At 39.2% G+C, this 26673-nt stretch overlaps 1 protein-coding gene across 1 annotated transcript in view; it reads left to right on the forward strand.

Annotated features, from left to right (window-relative positions):
* Positions 1 to 4784: 4784 nt before the first annotated feature.
* mtus2b (microtubule associated tumor suppressor candidate 2b) overlaps positions 4785 to 26673 on the forward strand; it is a 51589-nt gene continuing 29700 nt past the window's right edge. Inside the window, exons 1-4 of the mRNA XM_084717398.1 lie at positions 4785 to 4904; positions 16226 to 18220; positions 19933 to 20104; positions 21896 to 22111. Coding sequence (XP_084573524.1) covers positions 16454 to 18220; positions 19933 to 20104; positions 21896 to 22111 — 2155 coding nt within the window. The 5' untranslated portion in view covers positions 4785 to 4904; positions 16226 to 16453. The remainder of the gene's footprint in view (positions 4905 to 16225; positions 18221 to 19932; positions 20105 to 21895; positions 22112 to 26673) is intronic.

Below are 26673 nucleotides of genomic sequence, written 5' to 3' on the forward strand. Positions count from 1 at the left end.
GCCACATCTAGAGCCAGTGTTGTTTGTCCGTTCTGGGCTTCTGTAGAAACATGGAGGCCTTCATGGAGTAAATATAAACAGCACATTCTCAGGTAAAGAAAACACAGGTGATTACACACTAATGAAAACATTAGGTGTACACACACAAGATTGTTTTTGGCCGTGCAGTACAAATATCGGACGATTTGATTTATTGTCTCCTCTGTGAGCCGACATGAGTGTGTTTTACCAGTCAGACTTGAATTTTAACACGTTTCTTCATCATCTGTGATTTGAAAACATCGTTTTACACAGTCAGAGAAATTTAAAGTGTTCGTCCTCAGATATAAAATCAGCGCACCGCAGAGCTTCTCTCCTCAGGCTTCAGCTGTCCGGCATGAATCAAAGATTTAATTCAACCGAACCAGAATTTATGATTGTTGGAGACGTTTTTTGTGAGTTTGAATGAAGATGACGCAGTTAAAATTACAGTTTTGCAAAAGGTCTGCTGAGTTAAACAGGAGCAATAAATCAGCTGTTTCTGATTAAACAAAACGAATCTTAACTCTTTAAAAATACGTCTCTCACGGTTTCAATCCTTTCCATAATTTTGTCGGACACTTAAAACAACAATCTGAGCCCATCAGTGAGAAAAACAAGCGTAAGCAAACTATCATTCTTCTTCTCTGCACCAGCTAATATAAAAAATATATTTAGGATTCCCCTTATTTATGATTCCTCATTGAAATGTTCTCACTTGGCATTTTTGTAAACTTGTATAATTCACACTGAAACACTAAAGATTCCAATCAGCCCAAGAAAACATACCTATCAATAATCAATAATCATAGATCCCTGTAAAACCTACACACTGGCCTTTTAAGAACATTTTATCAAGGCATATATCACACATTATGCCATTTTTTAACTTTATTTTGGTTCCTTAGTCTGCAGTACGCCATGATGAGCCCCATTCTTTTTTCTCCTGTAAAACCAGTTTGAACTCGGCTTCTGTTTTTTTTAAGAGTTCAGTGTTTGTTTCTGCTTCAGCTTGAAATTACTCAGTATTTTTACATTTTGGCTGTTTACAGAAAAGATATTATGAGTGAGACATTTTGATGAAATGAATGAGGCTCATCTTTTTTTTTTCTTTTGGCAAATTAGCACGTGTTTGGCAGACGTCCTGGTAAATGTTTGTCGCTTATTAGGAGGCACGGTGCCAGCTACTGTGTACAAATCCCACCGGAGATTATTTTTAAAATCCACATCCCTTTATTTCACATCTTAATTAGCTGCATTAAGTAAGATGGAGCAGATAGTACGTGTCAAACCCAGCTGAGAGTTTCACTGTATCATCCTCTTGTGCCGTACGTTTACCTCGAAGGTACAGCTTTTACTTCAGAGAGAATGTACTGTATTGAAAGCACAACTGTGTACCTGGTACTTTATAACAGTATAACTACACCATGGTGCTCTGAATACTCTGGTGTATTACTTTGATCAGGATATCTCTGTGTGAAAGGGTTGATATGTGGATTTGATTGGTGAGATCAAATAGATCAGTGTTGTCTCCTTCAAGCAACTGCACCTTTTTTTAACTAGCCAAAGAAAAAAAAAGCTGCTAATGTGAATTGATTTATCAGATTATAATTCAGAGGATATATTTTAAGTGCCTTAATGTCCCAAATGAATGTTATACCTTTTAAAGGTATTATATTGCTCTATCACCAGCTAGATTTGTGAAAAAAAAAAAAAAAAAAAAAAAAAAAAAAAAAATATATATATATATATATATATATATATATATTTTTTTTTTTTTTTTTTTTTTTTTTTTTCCCTGAAGTTATATGTATATAATTGCACAGTTTGGGTTTTGAAAAGTCTATATTTATAATCTGTAAGATAATTTTCACCTCAGTGGATCATTTTCACTTTTTAGTTCACACACGTCTGAATGAAAGCACAATCAGTTTGGGGATATTTAACACCTGAGTCATATACAAGACCCAATACTAAAAAAAATAGGATGTTGTATAAAACATACATAAATGATGATTGCAATGATTTGCAAGACCAATGTTCAGTTCAATACAGTACAAAGACAAGATATTTAATCCTTAAAATGTTCCCAAAAAGTTGTGACAGGAGCAAGTTTACCACTGTGATTCATCTGCTTTTTATTTAACAACAGTCAGTCAGTGTTTGGGAACTGAAGACACTGCCTGCTGAAGTTTTGAAACTGAAATTCTTTCTCATTCTTGCTCAGTATGAGACTTCAGGTGCTCAACAGTCCGGTGTCTCCGCTGTCGTGTTTTGTGCTTCAATCTTCAGTCTTCTGTGCCCCCACTTAAACCATGTTGCAGGCATCACATTTTGTAAAATTTAAAAAAAGTCAGTTTGAGCATTAAGTTTGTCTTTGTTGAATATAGGAGGAGAATGTAAATCATTGCATTCTGTCTTCGTTACGTTTTACGTGGCGTCCCAGCTCTCCTGGAGTTTGTATGAATCAGTTTTGTTTTATTCCTGCACCAGCAGTGACGGAGCACCTCCTGCAGTATAAAGTGTCTCAGCCAGTTAAACATTAATGAGGACGATGATGATGATGATGATGGAAATGAAAGCGGAGTGCGAGCGTGGGAGCAGATTCTCAGGGCAGCTAAAATCTGAACGCAACATCGAGGTGTGTGTGTGTTAACTAAAGACTGAAAATGCAACGAGATGAAAAATCTCCTCACTGAGTCCCTTTTTAAATGCAATTTATGACAAAATATTTTGTTTTTGCTATTTATGTTCCATTCAGAGAAACTATTGATGTAACCTGAAGCCAAATTCTGTCCGATTTAATTGGTCAAAGTTGATATTTACTGCCTAAGTTTAAGAAACTCGACAGCTTTGTAAATAAACACAGTGAATGTAACTTGGTCGCATTTTAAGATATCGAAGCAACGTGTGCTGCAGAAAGGTGCTGTTTCCCGTCCTTCAACCTGTTTTGTAAAAATTGTGCATTAACATAAGTGGTCTTTATTTAAACTGGGAGATGTTTGAATCTGTGGGACTTTTTGACGTATATGTTTTGTTCTTTATTATAGAATTACATGCATTATTACTTGTTTTCCAGCATTTTATGTTTGCTTTTGTTTTGTAAATAGTTTTGATTTTTCTAAAAAGTTACTGCCCACATTACAGTTGTTACCCGTCTGTGAACACACAACCCAGCAGCTTTAATCTTTACAATCCTTTATTTTAAACAAATAACACTAATACAAACAGTATTGCAGCTGTTACTCGTCAGTGGATGTAATATATTTTTCAATCAGCTTTTTCCACATTAAATGAAACCAGAAACTGTTTTTGTCCCTGACACTGTCTCTCTGTGTTTTACATAAACATTTGCATGCTGCACTATTTTAAAAGTTTTCATATTTCAGAACTTTATAAAGCTTGAAGGTTTTGTAGTTCTGCTGAGTTTTGAGCAGGTTCACCTGTGAATGTGGATCAGAGCGGTGAAGGTTCAGTTCATCAGCTTGTTTTTGTCTGGATGTTGGTTGTGGTTTGTAAAGTTTCTGCTGTAAATAAAATAAATGATGCTGAAAGTTAAAGTCACAGACTTTTGTCTTTGATTTTTGGTGAAATTAAGTGACATCCCACCAGGAGACTTGGATTACATCAGACGAGCCGTATGGAGGCACTTTGTTTTTTTTGTTTGAAAACTGGTCACCATTTACTTCCATTGTTTGTGAGATTCTGCAAAACTTTTCCTGTGAAACTCCAGTAGTGTTTTGTGGGATAAAAACTAAACTTGACCCTCAGTCAGCCTGAGGGTGAGTAGATAATCACTGAATCAAAGTTTCACAATATTAAAGTAATGTAACTTGATTACTTTCCGTTACTTAACCTCAATATAAATTATGGTGAAATTGTTCAGCCTAATATTGTGTTTTTAGGGCTGCAACTAATTATGTTAATCAGTTATTCCGTGGATTGTTTTTTTTTTAATTTATTTGATTAGTTGTTTGGTGCAGAAAATGTCAGAAAATGGTGGAAAATCTCAAAATGACGTCCTCAAAAGTCTTGTTTTGTCAACAACTCAAAGATAGTGAGTTTTCTTTAAGGAGCTGAAATCAGAGAATTTGTACTCTTTTTAGTTATTAAAAATTACTCAGAATGATCGATTGATTAATTTATCCTGTTACAGTCTTGCCAATTAAAAGACAGGTCCAAACATGTTCTTTCCTCTGACGATTATTTCATTATCAGTCAATCAATTAATTATTTGGTCCATAAAATGTCAGAAAATGGTGAAAAATGTCGATCAGTGTTTCCCAAAGTCCAAAATGTCTCGTCAGAGAGGAGTAAACACCAGAAAATATTCTCGTTTAAGAAGATGAAACTCTCAAAACAATTAATTGGTTATTTAAATACATGCAGATTAATTAATAATTCATCTCCATGTTTTTAGAATTAATGAATAATTGATTAATAATAGATAAGTGTTTCATGTTCGTGGTGAGGTTTATTAGTTAAGATGTTTCTTTCATTGTCGTGCGCAATTTACTGATTGATTGAATAACTGTAATGGAATACAGTTAACCTTTTTGTATCCAGATTACGTCATTCCGTTACATGTAATCCGTTACTCCCCCAGCCTGTGTGTTACTGTGCTGTTATTTTACTGTACGTAGCTGTTAATAATTAAAGTTGGAAAAGTAAATGTGTGTTTTCACCTGCAGGGGGCGACCTGAGCCCATGTTGACATGGGCGTTGAGTCTCCTCTCCTCTCTTCTTTTCTCTCCTCCCTGTTTTCCAGCGATGCTGCAGCCCGCGTCCTCTTCATCACCGCTCAGCCTGCATGCGTCCTCCTCCTCCTCCTCCTCCTCCTCCTCCTCCTCTTCACTGTCGAGCGGCGGATTAACTGAATCTGAACGGTAAGAAACGGCGTCCGTCTCTCTCTCAATCTTAATCTGAGAGGAGCGGCGGTGATAGTTGGATGTATTGACTCTGCAGCTGCTGCTGCTGCTGGAGACACTGCGGATGATCCTGTTGCTGCTGCAGGTGTTTCTATTAACGACGGTATTATCATCTCATTGGCTCATTGTGTTCAGTGGTGCAGATTGTAATGTGGCTGCTGAATGGAAAAGGTGACCTGGCTGTAGGTGGACTCACCTGTGTGTGTGTGTGTGTGTGTGTGTGTGTGTGTGTGTGTGTGTGTGTGTGTGTGTGTGCGCGCGCGTGTGCAGGGGAGGGTCAGAGCCTGGATTATGTGTTCTTTCACCTCAGTCTCATGTTTGTTTTGTGCCTCTTCTTCCTCTTTTTGGGGATCATGTGTGTGGATGCACTCTATGTTTAGAAATGAGGAACACAAGCTGAATGGTTGAACATCAGTCACAGTGAAGTGACAGATTTGTGTTGCTGAGGTGTTAGTGACCACAGTTAAAAGGCCTGACGTGTGTTACATTATGTAAGATCACTGATGCCTCTGTTATCAGTTGATGAAAGCTTGGTGATCACCTCTGATTCAAGGTGTTAGATATTGTTTTTTTTTTTTCCATTTGCATAGGAAAATTTAACATTTGCATTTCACGTTAACGTTTTTCCGTCATGTGTGTTCTGTGTGCACCCAGTGTGCCTTCACACGTAGGCCTTAGAGCCTCACGCTTCTGCTCCTGTTCCTGTGTGCTTAAAGGGATAGTTCAGATATTTTGGAGTGGGATTGCATGAGGTCCTTATGGTGTATTAGCTACAGTAGATGCCCCCAGTTTGGAGAAGCAGAGAGGAGCACCAGCCCAGAGGCAAAGCAGCATGAGCTGTTGTGGACGGGGCTCAGCAACAAGATGTAGTTTAGCCACTTGAAAAAGGTCCACTTAAAAAAAAAAATCTATCAGTTTAAGTGTAAGATATTGTCAGAATAATCCCAAACATCGCTCTCACCAACCCAACCAAACTCCATAGGTGAAGTCAGTCATTTTACTTTGCAGAAAACAGGAGATGCTGGTCTACTGCTGCCTCAATCTGTTAGTTTGTTTGTGTTATTGTGGGACTTCAGTCAATCCAAATGAACCTTTTAAAACACAGAAGTCGCACAGTAACACAAGTGAGTCGAGGCAGCAGTAGACCAGCAGCTCCTGTGTTATGTGAGGTAAAATGACTGATTTTGTCTATGGAGTTTGGCTGAACATGAGAGTGTGATATTTGGTTTATATAACAGTTTCCAGTCAGAAAATATTTTCACAGCTTTACTTTGCAGACAGCTTTTTCTGATGGGAAACCACTGTTATACTACCACTGCCTTGATCTGTTAGTTTGTGTTGTTTTGTGACATTTTAAAGAGTTCAGATTCACCAAAATCACAAAATGACACCAAAAACCTAACAGATCAGTGCAGTAGTAGTGAAGCACCTCCTGTGTTGTGTGGGTTAAAATGACTGTTTTGTGTCTGGTTGGTTAAGTGATCAAATTAGGGTGAGTAGGGTAAAAAAAAAGATTTAGACGTTATTGTTCTTAGACTCCTTGAATTGAGAAAAAGGTGCATTTTCAGCTTTGAGTTAATATCGCATGTTAGTTTAAAGGGATAATTTGGAAAATTTGATGTAAGGTTATATGAAGTACTTATGGATAGCTAGTGTATCATTTCACAGCTTTACTTTGCCGTCAGACGGTGTTTTTTCTAATGGGAAACCGTTGTTATATAAGCCAAATATCACTCCCTCCACACAAACCAAACTCCATAGTCAAAACTACTAATTTTACCTTGCAGAAGACATGAACTATTGGTGTACCGCTGCTTCAATCTGTTAGTTTGTTTGCATTATTGTGTGACTTTGGTGAATATGAGCTATGCGGTTAAAACCCAGAAGTCACACAATAACACAATCAAACTAACAGATCGAGGCAGCAGGAGACCACAGACTCCTGTGTTATGCGAGGTAAAATTATTGATTTCGCACACAGAGTTTGGCTGGTTTGGATAGAGGGATATTTGGCTTGTTTAACAGCAATTTCCTGTCAGAAAAAGCTGTCTAACAACGAGGTGAAGCGGTGAAAAATATTCTAAATATAGTGCACACTTTTGTAGAGGGCTAAAATATTTATTGTTGGTCACCCTGTCCACAGCAGTACATTGCTTAGCTTCCTTCACCTGTGCTCCTGCTGCTCCTCCAAACTGCGGGCGTGCCACCTGATACAGTACAACCCCACCTTTAAAAAAACCCAACCTATCCCTTTAATTCACAACAACAGGAGATCTTCTGTTAGCTTTGGTTGGCTACACAAAGAAGTCAGGGCCACTGAAGCATTAAAGTGGGAGGGACACTGATGCCTCCATTTTCATTCACCTCAATATTTCATGAGGATTCCAGTTTAAGCATCAAGTGAAAAGCAAATGAAGGAAGGCTGTAATCCGTGCGCTGCTTCTTTATATGACGGCTAAACTGACGCAGCTCCCGTTTCACAGAGAAAAAGAAATCATTTGAGCGCAGACGCGCGGTGAAGCAGCCGCACGAGGATGCACATATTTCATGAGAGGCCCTGATGAAGGTCTGGCCATCAGGCTGCAGATCAGGAGGCAGGTGGCGGGGTGAGCTGCTCCACGATGGGGGGATGGGGGAACATGCTCAGGGAAGCATGTTGATGGTGCGAGCATAAATTTCCTCCATCTCCCTGGTGCTGTGATGGTGTCACCGCAGGAACGTTATCAGCTGTTCTACAGCAGGAGAGGAAAACACCCAGAGAACGTACAGTAAATTAGAAAGAACAAAACATACAAGATAAAAGTGACTGAGCCGACGCTGCTCACTGACAGCTTGCATGGACACTCTTAGAAATAAAGGTGCTAACTAGAACCATAAAGGGTTCTTCAGCTTTCCCCCATAGGAGAACTTTTTCTGGCTCCTGGTAAAACCTTTTATAATGGCTTCACTTGGAACCCTTTTAGAGAGTTCCAACACAACATAAAGGGTTATGCCAAGAACCATCAGTGAAAGGTTTCACTCAGAACCAACAATGAGAGGATCTACAGAGAACCCTTCTATGGTGTAATAGTTCCACCTAGAACCCTGTCTGGTGGTTCTATCCAGAACCTTTCCACTTTCTTAAGGTGCTACCAAAAACCCAACCTGGGTGTTCCACCGAGAACCTCTTTATATTCAGAGGGTTTTTTTAATCTACAACCCAGCCAGAGAGTTCTACCAAGAACCTTTTTATATTCTGAGGGTTTTAATGTAGAACCCAACCAGAGAGTTTTACCAAGAACCTTTCTATATTTTGAGTGTTTCAATCTAGAACCCAACCAGAGAGTTCTACCAAGAACCTTTTTATATTCCAAGGGTTTTAATGTAGAACCCAACCAGAGAGTTCTAGCAAGAACCTTTTTATATTCCAAGTGTTTTTATCTAGTACCCAATCAGAGGGTTCTATCAAGAAACCAACCAGAGTTCTACAAGAACCTTTCTGTATTCCAAGGGTTTTAATGTAGAACCCAACCAGAGTTCTAACAAGAACCCAACCACAGTTCTAGCAAGAACTTTTTCATATTCTGAGGGTTTTTTTAATCTACAACCCAGCCAGAGAGTTCTACCAAGAACCTTTTTATATTCTGAGGGTTTTAATGTAGAACCCAACCAGAGAGTTTTACCAAGAACCTTTCTATATTTTGAGTGTTTCAATCTAGAACCCAACCAGAGAGTTCTACCAAGAACCTTTTTATATTCCAAGGGTTTTAATGTAGAACCCAACCAGAGAGTTCTAGCAAGAACCTTTTTATATTCCAAGTGTTTTTATCTAGTACCCAATCAGAGGGTTCTATCAAGAAACCAACCAGAGTTCTACAAGAACCTTTCTGTATTCCAAGGGTTTTAATGTAGAACCCAACCAGAGTTCTAGCAAGAACCCAACCACAGTTCTAGCAAGAACTTTTTCATATTCTGAGGGTTTTTATCTAGAACCCAACCAGAGGGTTCTCCTGAGATCCCTTTTTTTAGTTCGCTGGTTTTTATCTAGAATCAAGTCAGGGGGTTCTACTGAGAACCTTTTTATATTCCAATGGGTTTTTATCTAGAACCCACCCAAGGGGTTCCACTGAGAACACCTTTAGGTGTTATCTAGAACCCACCCATGGGGTACTACTGGGAACCTTTTTCAGTGGTCTTACATAGACCTTACCCAGGTGCTTCCACTGAGAACCCTTTTATAATCAAAAGGTATTATCTAGAACCCATTCAGTGGGTCCCACCAAGAACCTTTTATATTCCAGTGGTTTTATCTAGAACCCACCCAGGGGGTTCTACCAAGAAGCCCTTTATATTATGGTTCAAGGATTTCAATAATCCTTAACTCGTTTGGATGAAAAGGGGTTCTCGATGGAACCCTCAGTCTTACAAAGAACGCTTGACAAATCCTTTCTTCAAAAAGCATTCTTTAGAAGCAGATGGTTCTTGGTCGAGCCTCAGCCCTTCAGGAGGAACCCTTTTGGAACGTTTATTTGTGAGAGCGTACAGTAGATCATGTGTAGAGCAGCAGTGTGGGTGGAGAAGGTAAAGAAGTGAAGAACACATGGCTTCAGTCAGTCAGATGTCGAACGGCATCCCGTTCTGTCTGTGACGTTCACGCTGCTCTCCGGAGATCTGTGAAGAGAACGAGGCTGAAACAAATTAAAATGTTTAATTATCCCCGTTATGATTTTATTTCATTCATCATGGGAGACTGTGAAGCAGGAAATTATCAAACCCGCAGAAAAGAACAATTTAATTCACCAAAGTAGGGCAGGTAGGGTGAAAAAGATTTAATTGTTTTCAGACGCCTTGGAGCGAGAAGCAGTGCATTGTGGGGTTTTGAGAGATATTAATGTTTCATGTTAACGTTAGTTTAAAAGGGATAGTTTGGAAGTTTTGATATGAGGTTGTATGAGGTATTATTTCACCACTTTACTTCTTCTATATAGGCCAAATATCGCTGTCTCCAAACCAACCAAACTTAATAGGCAAAATCAGTAATTTTACCTCACAGTACATGTGAACTGCTGGTCTACTGCTGCCTCAATCAGTTAGTTTATTTGTGTTATTGTGCAACTTCTGTGAATCCGCACTATGCTTTTAAAACATTAAAGTCACACAATAACACAAACAAACTTATATATATGGAGGTAGCGGTAGACCAGCAGCCCCTGTGTTCTGTGAGGTAAAATCACTGATTTCGCCTATGGAGTTTGGTTGGTTTTGGGAGAATGCTGTTTGGCTTACGTAACATCAGTTTTCCATCAGAACAGTCTGTCTGGCAGCAAAGTAGAAACGAGTCTAAATATAGCGTACACTTAAATTGATATTGATTTTTTTGTAAGTGGACCTTTTTAAAGTGGCTAAAACACCTTTTGTTGCAGATCCTGTCCCCAGCAGCGCTTTGCTAAGCATGAAATACGTGGAGTTTCTGTCCCCCAGTTATTTAATGTTTACTTTTATCTTCCTTACTCTTGAAGTATGACAGCAAAAAACTCAGTTTTAAACTTCCAAACTAGTGAACCTTATCCATCATGTCACCTCTTTCCTGAGTGTTACATGATTTTCTGCCCTCTTGTGTGTGTGTGAAAGTACAGTCAGCTGTTCTGTTGGTAAATCAATTTAAGGGGCGGAGAAGCAATCATGGCTGCAGCAGAAACAATCCTGCTACCAGATTGCTGCGTCTCTCCTGAAACAAGGCTTCATTCATCCAGTTTCTTGTCAGGAAACACGCGACATGTATCGGTTGTTTGGTTACCCCGATAAGAAGAAGTCTGTGGCTTCGAGTGGTTGAACAGTAAGCGTACGGTCCTGTGAGGGGAGAGGCAGGTGTGACAGAACCTGATTCATTGGTTTCTGTTCTGCAGTGCAGGTGCTGAGACAGCGTTCAGTGTGTCATGTTAGCCCACACCCCAAACACATGCGTCTGTCTTTGGACCCTCTATGCATTTCTTTTTACTTTACTTTCAAGAATATAAAAGGAAGAAAACATAGTATATATGCTTTACAGCCAGTTTTATTCTCCTTACTTGTTCTAAACATGCAGCAAAATCTGTTATCACACAAGAGAAATTAGATGCTGTTTCCTGCTGTTTGAGTGATTTCAGGACATAAATGGGAAGCAAAGAGAGCTGAGGTGAAGCAGTCAGTCAGTCAGTCAGTCAGTCAGTCAGTCAGTCAGTCAGTCAGTCAGTCAGGTTTCATGCTTATTGACTGATGAGTCAAACAAGGATAAACAGGGACTTTATCAGTTCAGTTCTGCTTTTTTTCCCCTGAAACAGGTTTTTCTTTTCCTTTTCAAAACAATAGCACTACACACCTGAAGTAAACCATCTTTCACTTCCTTCTGTTATGCAACATAAAGGACCAGTGTGTAGGATTTAGTGGCATCTAGTGGTGAGATTGCAGATTGCAAAACCCACATCTTAGACTGTTTCCTAACCAAGGTTTGGAGGGTTACTTTAAATGACTTTGAAATTGTTTAGCCTAATATTGTGTATTTAGGGCTGCTAATAATGATTATTTTCATCACTGGGTGATCGTTTGATTATTTTCTCAATTAACTGATCAGTTGTTTGATCCATGAAATGTCAGAAAATTGTGAAAAATGTTGATCAAAGTCCAAGATGACGTCCTCAGATGTCTTGTTTTGTCCACAACTCAAAAATATTCCATGTACTGTCAGAGAGGAGTAAAGAAAACTGAAAATATTCACATTTAAGACACCAAAGTCAGAGAATTTATTACATTTTACATTTTTTAAAATAAAAAAAGTTACTCAAAATGATTAAACAGTTATTTAATCCTGTCACAATCTGGTCACTTGGAAAATATGCCTAACCTATTTTTTGCCACCATTTTTCTCAACCATTTTATCAATCAATTGATTAGTTTTTTGGTTCATGAAATGTCAGAAAATGGTGAAAAATGTTGATCAAAGTCCAAAATGACGTCCTCAGATGTCTTGTTTTTGTATATTCATGTTTAAGACATTGAAATCTGAAAATTTAGATTTTTTTAAAAACTAAATAAATGACAAAAATTATTAACTGACTATCAAAACGGATTCAGATTCATTTAATCATCAATTCTTAATAAATTAATGGTTTCAGCTTTCGGTGTTTTATGTTCATTGTTAGGATGATTAGTTTGTCCAGCTGTTCCTTCCTTTGTTGTGTGCAATTTATTGATTAATTGATTAATTTAAAGTCAAAAAATGGTGACATTTCCAGCCAGTGTAGCATTTTTTTTCTCTAGAAGTCATGATAATGAATATGATAATATATCGTTCTTTATTTTAAAATTGTGATCCTGCTAATAACCCCCATTTTTATTTTTTCTATACCTCTTTTTTATCTATAACTGTAATGAAATAGTTACCTTGTTTTTGTATCCAGATTACATAATCCCGTTACATGTAATCTGTTACTTCACAAACCTCATACTGAGATGGAAGAAGGAAGAATTTTACATAAAGTGGTGTGTAAAATGTTCTAAATAAATAAAAACACAATATTCAAAATTAATAGCAAAGTTGAAATGGAGAAGTTTGGATTCATTTTTGACAATTGAATTTTTGTTTTTACAGAGAGAGTAAAGTACCAAAAAAAAGAAAAGAATTACAGTTACTGGAATGTGAACGGTACCTAAACCTATTATACACTAATGAAAACATACACATACAATTTCTGCCAATAAATCCTCATAAATTTTACACACTGGCCCTTTAAAATGAGCAGCAATGCATAAAAACTATTGAGGTCTTTATTTTTAACAATCGATGACATCCAGGGACATCAGGTGTTTTTTTTTTTTTCTTTCTTTTTCTTTTTTTAAACCTGGAGGATAATTGATGATACCGAGCTGAACCTGACAAGCAGAGCTGAATAATGTCCGCGGAGTGTCGAGGTTGGATCTTAATGTGCAGGTGCTTTAGTGAGAACAAATTGCTGCCTGAGAGCAGAACGTCTGCTGGAGTTCTCTGTTCTGCAGCAGAGTCCACTCAGTCAGGAAGTGGGTCAGTTCCACACAGAAATCCTTTGTGCTTTGACATGAAGGGAAACGGCAGTGATGATGGCGGCGGCGCCGACTTCTTCACGTTTACAGTATAACAACTCTAATCAGAGAACAAGAGAACATCCCTGCATCAGCTGACTGATAATAATCACTGGGTTCTTATAACATAAGTAAACTGTTTAGTAAACCGTACTAATTACATTACAGTATTTTTCTATAGGATAATAACCATCAGTGATCTGATTCAAATTTTCCAATTAACTTATAATTACTCGGAGCAAGAAACAGTTAAATGTATTTTTTAAGATTATAAACATGTTATTTTATCATGATGAATGTCCACCTAGAACCATTTCAAAAGTAATCTTATCCTATGGGGGGAAAGGAAACTTTGAGAGCTTCAACACAAAAATTCAGTGAATAAACTGAGACAGAGAGTGTTACAACCATCCCTGGTCTCCCCTACTCTATTTTTAATTGAGTTTAATTAATCTATTTTTTAGATTTTATTGTCAAGAAAGTGGAAATCAAGACCACTTGTGATGTTTTGTAAAATTGTGAAAAATAAAATTGCTGGGAAGCTCCATTCAAGAGCAAATAAAAAACAAATGGAGGAAAGTTAAGTAATAACAGACAGAACAATAATAAGATAAATATAAATAATATTATAAAATAAAGTAAAAATGTGTATTTATAAATTATATTCAATAATAAAAAATAAAGTAAAAATACTCATTACTATAAGTAGGACTCAGTACGAAGACATAATAAAGAGGAAATAAATATAGAAGCAACAAAGGTTGCACACTGAATTAATGATACTGTTATAACAAAGTTGCTTGTGTCCTGAGATTATTCACAGTTTTAAGCATAAAACATTAATAAAACAAGCTGCCAAGAATATAACATCTTCATTATAACTCTGGTCCTCTCTGTATGCCATCCACAGACACAGGTAAAGACAGTGGTGTTCATATACAAATAAGAATATAATCCTTGACATATTGCTGAGTAAGAACATAGAAAGGCTACTTTTAGCTCGGAGCTAACAGAAAAATCCCCTCTGTTGGATATAAAGCAAAGACTTCTCCAGGACTTTTAATTCAAACAGTCATGCTCATCTATTTCTGCAAATATTTTTCCCTAAAGAAGCGATTTTAGTGTTGCTGCAGGATAATTTCCATGGTTTATGTTAAACTCAGTGACCTCCAGTTTAAAGCAGTGCAGCAGTTTTAATGAGAATATGAGAATGTGAGTGGGATTTCTTTTTGTACCTCGGAGGTTAACAGGCTCTTCTTTGCAGTCTTTTCTCCTCGTCCTACCTTTGTGCTATTCTCCTTGGTCCGCTTCCAGGCAGGGAAGAAAATAATTTTGGCGAATAACAAACCATTAGTGAGGTTTTGTCCTAGTTTTAGGTTTTGTTTGCAATCATACATTCATATATGGCTTCTGAAACTAGATCAGACAGAACCACATTCTGAAAACATGTGTAACATCGTTCCCAGTGAACTGAGTTACTCCATAAAGTACATTATATTACTAGTTAAGTGGAGAATTCCGTTACGTCGTGTAAAATACACTAGAGACCACAAGAAACCATTGAGATTTCATTTTCCCATGGAATTTTCCTTTTTTAGATCAACTTCAGAAGCTTTTCTTTTGAAATAGTGTGGCACAGCAAAGAAGATAATGATTCTGTGTCTTTCACAGGGGTGCGGCTAAAAATTACAGGTCCCCTGTTAATTGACCCTTCCTAAACCCCGCCCCTTTTTGGTTTGCGCTCTAATAACAGTTGAGCAAGCTTGATACCTGCCAGAACTTCTCTCGGCTTTCTCCTTTCAAATGTCCTGTACTAACCTGTGCTATGTGTGTCTCTGTTGAAAAGAAACCCACATTTTGAAGATAGTTCAAAGACGTTGCTGAGGCACCTGTAAAAGTGACGTATAGTGACATCTGAAGTTAGATAATGTTAGCAAAGTGCTAGTTAGCTTGTATTTTGCTAACCTTTTTTTAAAAATATTAGCTACATTTAGATGTGAATATATTTACAGCCTGGTCTCATTCGCAACTTGTCACGTACCAACAATTTTGTCACTGCCCCTTGGCGACTCATACAGATGTGCACAATGCTTGTTAGTGGCTAAAAAAAAACACGCTGGGCTTTCAAGTGACTTCTGCAGCTGTGTGAGACGCCCCAGGCCATTGGATGAACGGCTCAAACAAACACAGGACTTTCACCCAGCAGACCAGCGTTTGTGCTCCATGCGAAAACCAAAACATTATTAAAAGTGTAAAGTACACGATGTTACCTGTGTCACCTGACTTTCATCTTCTGAGTTAGGCTGTGTCAGAATAAACTGGTGTAAAACCACTTGACAGGAGTGATGTGTAACCACATTCAGCACCAGGGGTGCCGCCAGGGGGGGAAAAGTTAGGACAATTCTAAGGGCCTGGGCCTGACAGGGGGCCCTTTGAGGGCTATCAATATTATTTTAATAGTATTATCTATCTAATCTTTCAGGGGGCCCAAGATTTCTGGCAGTGCCCCTGTTCAGCACAGAAACAGACATTAACCTGCAGGCAGAGCAGGCTGTTGCTGCTGCTAGCACTGCTAACGTTAGCCACACTGTGTGACAGCTAGCATCAGCTCCAGGTAAACGATATCATTTATCTACAAACACTATGATCCTTTTCAGTCTAAAAAGGTGAAGCATTTAGTGAGTTGCTGTTGTGTTTGGTAGGATAATGTGCAGTGTTCATAATGCACAGCGCAAACTGACACATTTCAGCAGCATTTAAAATACGATTTGGCTATTATAGACTGTGATTAACAGTTTCAACAGTTGTATTTTTTTGGACAAGGTTTAACGTGATCAATTTATAAGTTGTGGTCAACTGTACAAATCGTCAGTATGTGAAATTTGGGATGAGAATAGGTTGATATATGCAATTCTTACAGGTCCTACAGAAACATGAATCACAATCAAAAGAATCTTTTCAACATAGTTGAGCCTATAGCACATGGCAGGACCAGGGTTGACCCAGGCTCTAAAAGATAAGGGAATTAGGTCAGTAGTTCATTCAGGGCTTGGAAACAATAAATAAATCTAATCATTGCCTCAAGAAATATTGATATATTAAATCAGACTGAAACACTGTTTTCTCCATTTGTGAGAGTTTACACCTGTTAAATACTTATGTCATTTTGTTGATCTTTTTATTTGTTATCTTTTGTTTTTGTACAGATTACAGATTGAAGGACCCCTGATGCCATGATCCATTTTCCCAATTAGTCATGATATTCAAGATTCTGATTACTGGCATGCCGGAACAAAATGTGAAAATCAATTCTAGGTTCCTGCTGTGCTACTAAGACCTTCTGATGGGTAGAGAGACTTTTCGTGATTGATGCCATGGATGATTGATTTTTAAAGTGCTCTTGAGGGCACCGTAAACTCAGAGCTGTTTCCAAAATGAGCGACAGCGGAGAGCCCTTCGGTGAGGGGGAGCTGAGGAATAACAACCAGCAGGGAGGAGTGCTGGCTGATGATGACGCCAATGCAAATGAGATCCGGACAGAGGACTGCGGGAAGACGGGTGATACCGGCTCTCTCTCCGTGCTGACGACTGAAACAGCAGAGCAGGACAAAGTCATCATCTGGGGTACGGATTCGCAGTGTGACGACCCCGAGCTGGCTGAGTTTGAGATGCTGGAGTGTCAAGAGCTGGAGGCCTACCTGGTGGAGGACGGAGAGGACTTTGTCGGGCTTGCAGACAGGAAAGAATTTCAAGAACAGACATCGGGCAGCAAAGCTTCAGCAGGACAGACAACAGAGAGGAAGTCCATTCTGCACGGTGCCAGTGAGCAGGAATCCAGTGCCAGTCATGTCTCTGAGAGCAGAGAGGCGTCCAGGGCGGAGTTAAGCTCAGAAACCGATGTCTTTGTGACCTGTCTGTCCACCATTTCAACCATGGACACTGCTATGGACACTGCTGGCAGGACCCAGACGACAGACTCCTGGCACGTTGCCTCTGGTCCTTGCTCGACCATCTCAGAAGACTTGACACTAGTTTCTCAGACTGGCAAGACCACCAAGGCCTCTCAAAGAGCTGATCACCCTTCCCAATCATCTGGAAAAAGCACAAAACACAGGGGAGACGTGGATATGAATTTGAACTCAACAGTCCAATCAGAGGACATGGTCACACAGGCGCAAACAAGCAATGGAGCTGTTCCGTGTAAGGACGCCAGGAATAACAATAACCAGGGAAATAAAGCAGGAAATACCATCTCAGATTGTGATCAAAAGAGAAGTACCGAGCACAAGCGTTCACATGAAGAAAGCAACACTAAAATGGATAAAAGCACACAAGCTGATGAAGCCCCCGATGTGAACTACAGCCCTCAGAAAACAAGTACAAAAGGAACTCAGTCGTCGATTGAATCCAAAGCCATAAAGAAACAAGGATCATTTGATAACTCGTTGAGGAAACAAAACTCTTTTGACAAGAGTTTTAAAAAGCAGCCTTCATTTGAGAGTTCTTTGAAGAAGCAGCTGTCCTTTGATAACTCCTTGAAAAAGCAGGGCTCTTTTGAGAACGTTACATCCACCAGCTCTTCAAGTCTGGAGAGAAGGAAGCCGTGGGGAAGCCCCAGTCGACCAGCAACTCCCACTTCCCCTAAAACTACCTCCTGCTCCCCCAAGAGACGACCGCCTGGCTCTCCAGCCAAGGTCCAGGGCATCAGGGCGCTGAGCTTGGAGCGCAGTGACTCCCCTCAGAGAGCTTTGAGTCAAACAGTCAAACCGCCGGCTAAGACGAGTTTGAGCAGCGGCATCCCAAAACCTGTCCAGAGAGAGCCTGAACCCAGGAGGTCCTCTCCTCCGCAGAAACCCAAAAACGTCCGACCAAAAATCATCACCTACGTTCGAAAGAATCCTCAAGCAAAAGTGACAGATGCCCCACCTGAAGCCTCCACCCTCCCAATGAGACTGTCTTCTTTCTCCAGCCCACCAGCTCATAAAGATCTAAAGGTTGGTCCTCAACCTAAATCCACACCGGTGCTATGTTCCTCCAACCTGCTGTTTGATAAATATCGACAGGAGATGCAGAAGGCAGGGTACTATCCTCCAGGGATGGCTGTGACTGGGGTGAAACCTCCAACTGGCACCATCCCTCAAAGGACGAGCGGGAAGTCGGACAGCTTTCATGAGGACACGTCTGAGAAATATCTCCAAGAGGTGAGAAATGGACTTTGATATAATCACATGACACACCTGCATGTCATTACTGGTTGAAACTAAAGAAGTAAAGTAACGTGGATGGTTAAAAATAGTCATTCAAATATTTATACCATATATGAAACTGTGTCTGATGTCCCAGATGTGAAGACATGACGTCTATCTGTGTACAGTCTGATAGCATCTAGCTGATTTTTAGTGTTCTTGCAGCTGGCTATGGGACTAATATTTCTTTTGCAGTCTTCCTTCATGACTTAAGGTCACAAAATGGATATATCATTACATGAAATCACTTTTAAGGGTACTGACTGAATTATGTCTGTGCAACTGAGCACCGATTCAAGTTAAATCAATCACTGCCAAATTTCAGTAGGCTAATGCAAAAAGTTCAACAGTTAACGAAACTGTCCTGACTTCCTAAATGTAAATATTCAAGGTTTGTGTGCAGTCTGATAGCATCTAAGCTAGCAATTATGCCAAGGTCACAGTTGCTAAATGCAGTAGAGTCACGTTAGGTTGCTTTTATCTATTTTTTTGAGTCTTCTTGCAGGAGGCTAAGGGGCTAATATTTATGAGGCAGGGTAAAGAACAAAATTAAGAAAACTGAGATGTTGATGGAAGCTGTAGACCCTTTTACTGCTGACGTCATGATAATGTCACAGTGTTAGCTGGAGGCAAAACAAAGGAAAAGGGTGCTGCACCATGACGCACTTTTTATTTTGTTTTGTCTGTCGAGTTTAACTGAGGTAGGTTTTACAGAGTTAGGGCAAATAAATCTAATCTGAGTTCAGTAAAAGAGAAAGAAACTTGAATTCAGAGGGTGATTAGTTGTATTCTTCTGTTTAATAAAAAAAAAATAGATGTGAGAATATTTCCTTTCTTTTGTGAGTTCATTTTTCCACAGCTGGCATACATCTCCAAACTTTCCTCTTATCACTATTAAAGTTTGAGCCATTGCTGTTTACTGACACCTGTCACTCGTAAAGACCGTTAAAGTAACAAAATAGAAGGACTAAAATTGCCCCAAAACACCAACTGGCGATGGACTGAGTTGCCGATTGTCCAAATGTCCAACCCTACAGCAATTGTAGAAAAATGGTCCATTTATTGAATGAGCGTGTACGGGTCGGTCAACGGTTCAGCAAAACTTCTGTTTTCTTCAGCAATTGTTAAGAAACAAACCAACAAAACTTGCTAGCTAGTGTTAGCTAACATGTTTAGAGAATTGTTTTGTCATCATCTTAGCTCCGCCCACAAAACATGTCAAGAAGAAAGGGGTATATATCCTTGCTAAAACCAGCTATTGATCTGGCCGATGATATACTGGTGCTGGTGACTGAGAGGTGGGAAATGAGAAGCTGACTATTCTACTTCAACTACTGGATTAGCTTCTGGCTCGGCTGCTCATGAGCTTCCAAGGCTGGTTGCTAGCCAGCCTTGGAAGCTAATGAGCAGCCAAACCAGAAGCCGATGCAGTGGGTTGTTAAGATAAACACATAAGTTTTGATTTAAGGTCACAAAATGGGTATATCATTACATCAAATCACAATGTCTAAAGCAGTTTTATGTAAAAGAATCAACTTTATCCTTTCATTCAATAACAAAACTCTCATATATCTGTATTTTTATATAATTAACCGTCTTATTACCCATCAGTTGAGATCTTTATTATGATGACAATGATTGACCGTGTTGGTAATGTCTCTCAGCAGCACGTCTCCCAAGAAGGAGGCAGTGTGTACCGCTCACCCAGAGCTCTGAGGCCTCAGCTGGGGTTAGGGGCCGTCACCAGGCAGCCTGCAGCCAAGACGAGAGTTCAGCAGGCAGGACAAAGGTCAGCCACGGCCCCGGGCCATTCTGCTTCAGCCACCCAGGACCCTGCAGGTGAGACGGTGATCTGCTGGCGTGACGTACACGTGTTCAGAAGAAGAGGAAAACACGAGAGCATACAACACATGCTGCATGTTGTAAACCATTTAGACTATTGTGGGAAATAATTTAATGCACGCTTCCTCACTTCTCTGCACACTCTGCTATTCTGTGCACATCTCATCCTCTTGTTGTCGAGCTGCAGAGAAGTTATCTTCCTCTGCTTGCTGAATGATTTACCACTTTTTTTTTCCTCCTGCCATCATGTTTATGGATGAGGCTCGACTTTTGGCACCTAAACTCTTTGAAGTGCAAAACATTTCATAGCAATGTAACTCACACATCCCACCAACTTGCACTGCATATTTCTGCCTCTTCACATTATAGGTCATAATCTAGTCAGCTTCTACATAGGATATCTGTCTTATTTATATGCAGCGTATATATTATATTAATATTTATATGTTTTCATCCCAATAAATCTTGTGTCAGCATTTAGATCCGAGCAAATAATCATCATCTCATTACAATGAGCAGGATTTGTTCACTACTTCTGCAGATATGAATAAAATTATGATACTAGAGAATAAAACAGAATTATTATTGAGTCTTTGTTTTGCAGGTCGCAAGTAAGTCTTAAGTCCTGACCTTTGAGTTTATGGTCCTAAGAAAATCTTAAAAGGATCATTTTGATTATTTGAAGTGGTACTTCTCAAATGGTTAGTGTTTTACCTACAGTAGATGGCAGTTGGCACACCTCCAGTTTGGAGAAGCAGAGAGGAGCACCAGCATGGAAGATAAAGTATTGTGCTGCTGTGGACAGACTCAGCAGCAAAACATTTTTTACCCACCTAAAAAGGTCCACCACAACAAAATCAATATCAGTTTAAATGTACACTATGATTAGAATATATTCACTGCTTTACTTTGCTGTCATACAGCTTTTTCTGATGGTAAAGTGCTGTTATTTAAGCCAAAAATTGTTCTCTCCAAACCAACCAAACTCCATAGGTGAAATCAGCAATTTTACTTCACAGAAAATGAGAGTTGCTGGCCTGCCGCTGCCTTGATATATTAGCCTGTTTGTATTAGTGTGTCTTTTCTGTGTTTTAAAAGGATAGTTTGGATTCACCAAAGTTACACAATAACACAAATGAATCAACCAATGGAGGCAGAATTCGACCAACAACTCCTGTGTTCTGTGAGGTAAAATTGCTGTTTTTACTAATGGAGTTTGGTTGGTTTGGAGAGAGTGACATTAAGCTTATGAAACATCAGCTTCCTGTCAGAAAAAGTTGTCTGACAGCAAAGTAAAGCAGTGAAAATATTCTAAATATAGCATACAGTTAAACTGACACTGATTTTTTTAGGTGTATTTCTTTGTAAATGGCTAAACTACCTTTTGTTGTTGACCCTGTCTGCAGCAGTTCAATGCTTTGCTTCCATGCTGGTACTCGTTGTGACGACCACAGTCTACTGTAGGTAATACACTATCGACAACTCTGTTCCGAATAATCTGAACTATTTAAAATCCAAGATGAGTTGCAAGTTTTCTTTTTGATTTTGTCAAATTGAGTCTAAAGTCATCCACTGAGTGACTCGAGTCTGACTCAGTCCACACCTCTGGTCATGGCACTCATGGATTCTGAGTTCAAAGATTGGATTTCATATGATCATATTTCTTTTTGTACTACCTCTGTATGTGTAGTTTTAGAACAAGAATTGAATTGAAACAGAAAATATGGCCTCTCTGTCAGTTCTCCCTCTGCTCCTGTAATGTTATTATATTTTCCCATCTATCTCCAGGAGAGCAAAAGAGGTCAGGAGAAAGAGGTCCAGAAACGACCCCCAAGAGCCTCCTGCTCAAACCAGGCCAGTCAGGTCTCCGTCCTCCGGGCTTCTCCGCCCTGCCAGCTGCCCGTCTGGCCGCCTTCGGCTTCGTCCGCAGCTCCAGCGTCTCGTCTGTGTCCAGCAACCAGTCTAACGACAGCAGCCACAGCGATCCCTGCCGACCCTCTCAGCGTGAGTCACGCTCTCGTCACACGTTTCATATCGATCGGGGTTTCGCTGTGTTTACTACTTGAGCTCAAAAAGTGAGAAAGAGTTCCAGACATCAGACAGACTCCGCTCTGTCTGATTAAAAGGATCTTCCACATTTCTGTCTCATCAAATCTACATCTCCCTATTAGATCTCCAGTAGTCATGGCTGCCCCTGCTCTCCTCAGTTACTATAGTAACAGCCACTCACTTCCTTTCATTTTTCATTCACTTTTCATGAGTAGGCGCTGAAAGCTGCTGCACCACAGGGGCTTTGATGAAGAAATCTTGAAGTCACTCTCCTCCCTCCGCTGCCTCTCCTCAGCCTGCACTCTGCAGCTTTTTATCCAGATCACATCGTAGCGCCCGACCCGACAACCCCTCATACTGCACGCTTCCTGCAGCTTCATTCAGAGAAATCAATGCCAGAGAAACTCAATCGATTAACCCTGTGTGGACAGAAATATAAGAAATGTGTCAGAGCAAGCTGTCAAGTTCTCAGTTCAGACTTTTATCAAATTTATTTCAGAGAAATCATTTAATTAATCCGAGCTGTGTGTATACATATGATCTGTTCCTGCATGGAGCTGCTGCAGATTCATTTGTTCACAGTGCTGCTGACTCAGACCAGCTCCTGTCTGAAAAATGCTGACACACACTGCAAACAGATCCTGTTTCTCCCTCATGCGTTTTTATCCCATGATGCTGTTTGACTGCGTCTCACAGATTACACCACAAACACCTGCACTGAATCAACCTTTACGGTACCACTTTACACTAAGATACCCTTATACAGTAAATGATTTATAAATGGTTTATAGTTAGGTTATTAATTAGGTTGTAAACACTTTATAAATCATCAATAAGCTGGCGCAACACATTAGATAAAAAGATCAACAGTGACCTGTTACTTGCCAAATAGTGAGCCTGTATTTATCTGTACTATGAAGCCTCAGATTTTTGATGCGTCAAAAACTTAATTTAGTAAAACTATTAAAGAGGCCTCTGGTTAGGAGGAGAGTCTCTCAAGACTTAATGTAAAACCGATAACTTTATAGGAAATAAGGAATGTTCAAAAACAAAGAAGTAAAGACTATAAAGAACTAAAAAGTGAACCAATTTTAAATTTAACAGAAGGTACATTTAATTTTTCTTCACGCCTGGTACCAAGCTCGAGTATTTTCTCTAGTCAGCTTTTATTTTTTTTATTATACATGGTATGTTTAAGTTAGTAAATCTGAGCCACTGCAGTGGAATTAATTTGAGTTTTTTAACAAACTGAAACTCAATAAAAAAAACAGAAGCGTAACAGAAATTAAACAGAACAGAAGCCTTTATGAATATAATTTTCTTTTCATTTTATAGGGTCACAAATCTCCTTGCTGAGTCTAGTGAATTTAATGAACCTTAGACTCAAGCGAATCTGTAACCAAACTGAGCTGTAAGATCTTGGGTTGAAGATATTTTTTGAAGATTTTATGCTTCAGATACTAAACCCAGGATCGCTGAGTGCAGGTTACACTTTAGAAAAGGGTTACACTTACACTTTTTCATTTACAGCTGTCAGCTTCATCAGATATTAGTTAACAAGTTTCCAGAATTTAGCTACAGTCAGCATATCTTAATCTTAAAAGGTAGTAAGTCATTAATAAAGACCAATGCTGACTCACTAGCCTGCTAATCTACATTAATCACCATCTAGCTAGTTAGCTAGCATTTGCGAAGTACAGGAAGCAGGAAAGGAGAATGGAAAGGTACAAGCTTATTCAACTGTTGAATTGATTTTAAATATTATAAAATGTTTACTATTTAATTAATAACCTAATTATAAACCATTTATAAATGTTTTAAAAGGGTAGTCTTATTGTGAAGTGGTACCATCTTTACTTCTTTGGTAGATTTTATCATAAATATAGACGGAACAGATTAAAATTAAACATAAAATTAATTCACATGATCCAAAATAGACATGTTTAAGTCATCCAAAATCAGTCATCTAACAGTAAGAACCATTTCTTTAAGCTAGTTCAGTATGCACAGATAAAAGTGTCTGTGTGGTGTCTGTACTGTCTGTGCTGATTGGCAGATTAGATGATGATGACTCAATGCTGTCCGCGCTCAACTGTCACCACATTTGCTTCGGTCTCAGACAGCTGACTGCTGCCTCTCCCTACTCGCCACTTTTACCATCTCAGTCTGACCTGCTGGATTCAGACGCTGCTGGTGCAGGCAGGCTGGAGGAAAAAAAAAAAAAAAAAAGAAAACAGCTGTCATCTCATGCAGGGTGCAGCGTCCCCCCCCCCCCCATGTTCACCCAGCCTTAAGCACAGTGACTGCCTCACATGTCAGCAGCAGTCTTCTTCCTCCCTATTTATAATCTCTGATACATAAAAGTGGTGCCGGCGACTGCAGTGTGTGTTGAAAAGAGACAGTCAGGGCGTGTATGACAGGATAATGTGTGAAGCTGTTTTTACCCCGACACCTCTGACCAGCCTCTGTGGAGCTCCTGCAAGTTTCACTACAGTCAGGACAGATAATGGTCCCTCTTTCTGTTTCCTGAAAGGCTCAAATGTACACTTTACTGGGTTATTTTGTGCCATTTTTAACACTGATTCTCCAGAAAACAACCACAGTTCAAGATGATAACCTGCAGTCCTGTAAGTGCGACCGACTATTTCTGTCTTTGTTAGCTTTTCTGTGGAGCTGTTGTTAAATTTATGAGCAAACTGCAAATTTTCTGTGTTCCTTTCAGTAAAAAAAAAACAAAAAACAAAACAAGAATTGTAACTCTGTTTGTGCTGTAGAGAATAGATGGGTGTCTACCAGCGAGTGAAGCACTTGGGAGTAGCTCAGACAGTGTATACGCTGGCAGCTTGCATATCAGTGTTTCCCTCCGGGCTGTTGGCTCAGACAGCGCTGCTCTATTAGTATGCCACCGTATGCCTCAAATGCAGCCACATTCACTGGGGATGCACTCCAGCAAAACATTGTGACTGGGAGTGAGACAGTTCTGTAATGGATGTCAGGACGATGGTGGCATATCGAATTAATCTGTCCAGTTAGATCAGTGGGAGCCTGGTATCAGCGCTCAGTGTGATCATGTGTGTGTTGTACTGTGGGCAGGATACAGGAGTTGAGTTCTGTGTGATTGGAGCTACAGTGTGTTTGATAGTTTGACTTCGACCAACAAATCTTAAGATTGGTTCTAATCCAAAAAGTTTAGCAAAATTTGGTTTAAAATGAGTTAAAACCAGATTTAAAGCAGAGCTCTGTTGCACAATTAAAAACTAATCTCAGTTCAGTGCATCCAACGCACACCAAAATTAAATAGTTTAATAAATATGGAGATGCTTGCTTACCCAAATTAAAATAAACAAATAAATATAATAAATTTGAGTGCTGTCAGGACCTAGGAAGTATATAAGATGGGGGAAACCGTTAACTTTCAGCTGTTCGTATTCCTTAACAAAACAATACATTGTTTGCTAGCTAGCTAAAGAATTAAGAAAAACTTTATATTGTTTGCTGGCGAGTTTTAAGTTTTGCTAGCTAGCTAAAATTTAAGAAGCTAGCTTGCAAAGTAAAAAACAACAATATAATGTTTGTCAGCTAGTTCAGAGATTAGTTAGCCTGCTCACGATGGCTCGGAGAGAAGCTAAAGCCTAATTACTTCTTCTCTGAGGAATAACTTGTTGGCTGAATTATCAACTTTAGTGAAAGAAAGAAGAAAACACGTCATATAACTCAGCTGAGTTCATTTTGTCCCTTTCTTCAAGGACCTTTATTATTTTGCTCAGTTCACCTCAAAAAGGCTCCCATATTAAAAGTTAAACCCCCTCTTGGATTTAATCAGGTTTAAAAATTAATCCTTGTTTGTGCAACCCAGCTTATGCGTTAGTGTTAAAGCAATTATAATTGAGTCGATTTACAGGAAATTAATCATTTAAGTTCTTTATCCAGCATAGATACAGAAGATTCATTGTTTCCAGATTCTCTTTATCTTTGGGTTTTAGGATGTTGGTCAGACGGAACAAGCGATATGAATATATGAATGTCACCTTCATCCCTATTTTCTGACAGTTTTATAGACATGATATAGCTCCTAGTTACTATATATGTTATAATCCAACTTTATATTCTGCATCCCAGCTCCAAGTGAGACTTCACAGCAGCTGAAGCGGCACAAATCTCTGTGGCGTGTTATGAATATTAAGCTTCTTTTCCTGTGGATCAGTCCCGAAGAAATATCACCATTCACAGTTTCTGACAGGAGAGTCTATACGACCCTCTGGTTACTGAAAGACATTTTGTTTTTTTTCTTTAGCTCGTCTTATCAACAGGGGATCTGATATAAAAACTGAGGCATGCAAACTAACTTCAGTATTACTGTGCAGTATTCTGTCTGTTCGCAAACAGAAAAAACTGCTTCATGTTTTTCTTCACAGTCCAGTTTAACACTTATTTGTTGGCTAAAATAGATTTATGTAAATGTGCACCAACGGACTTCACATTGGTGTCCTACTGCAGTTTTATCATAGGTCACTTCT

The sequence above is a fragment of the Lutjanus erythropterus genome, chromosome 4 (assembly GCF_056507025.1).
Source record: "Lutjanus erythropterus isolate fLutEry1 chromosome 4, fLutEry1.hap2, whole genome shotgun sequence".
NCBI lineage: Eukaryota > Metazoa > Chordata > Actinopteri > Lutjaniformes > Lutjanidae > Lutjanus > Lutjanus erythropterus.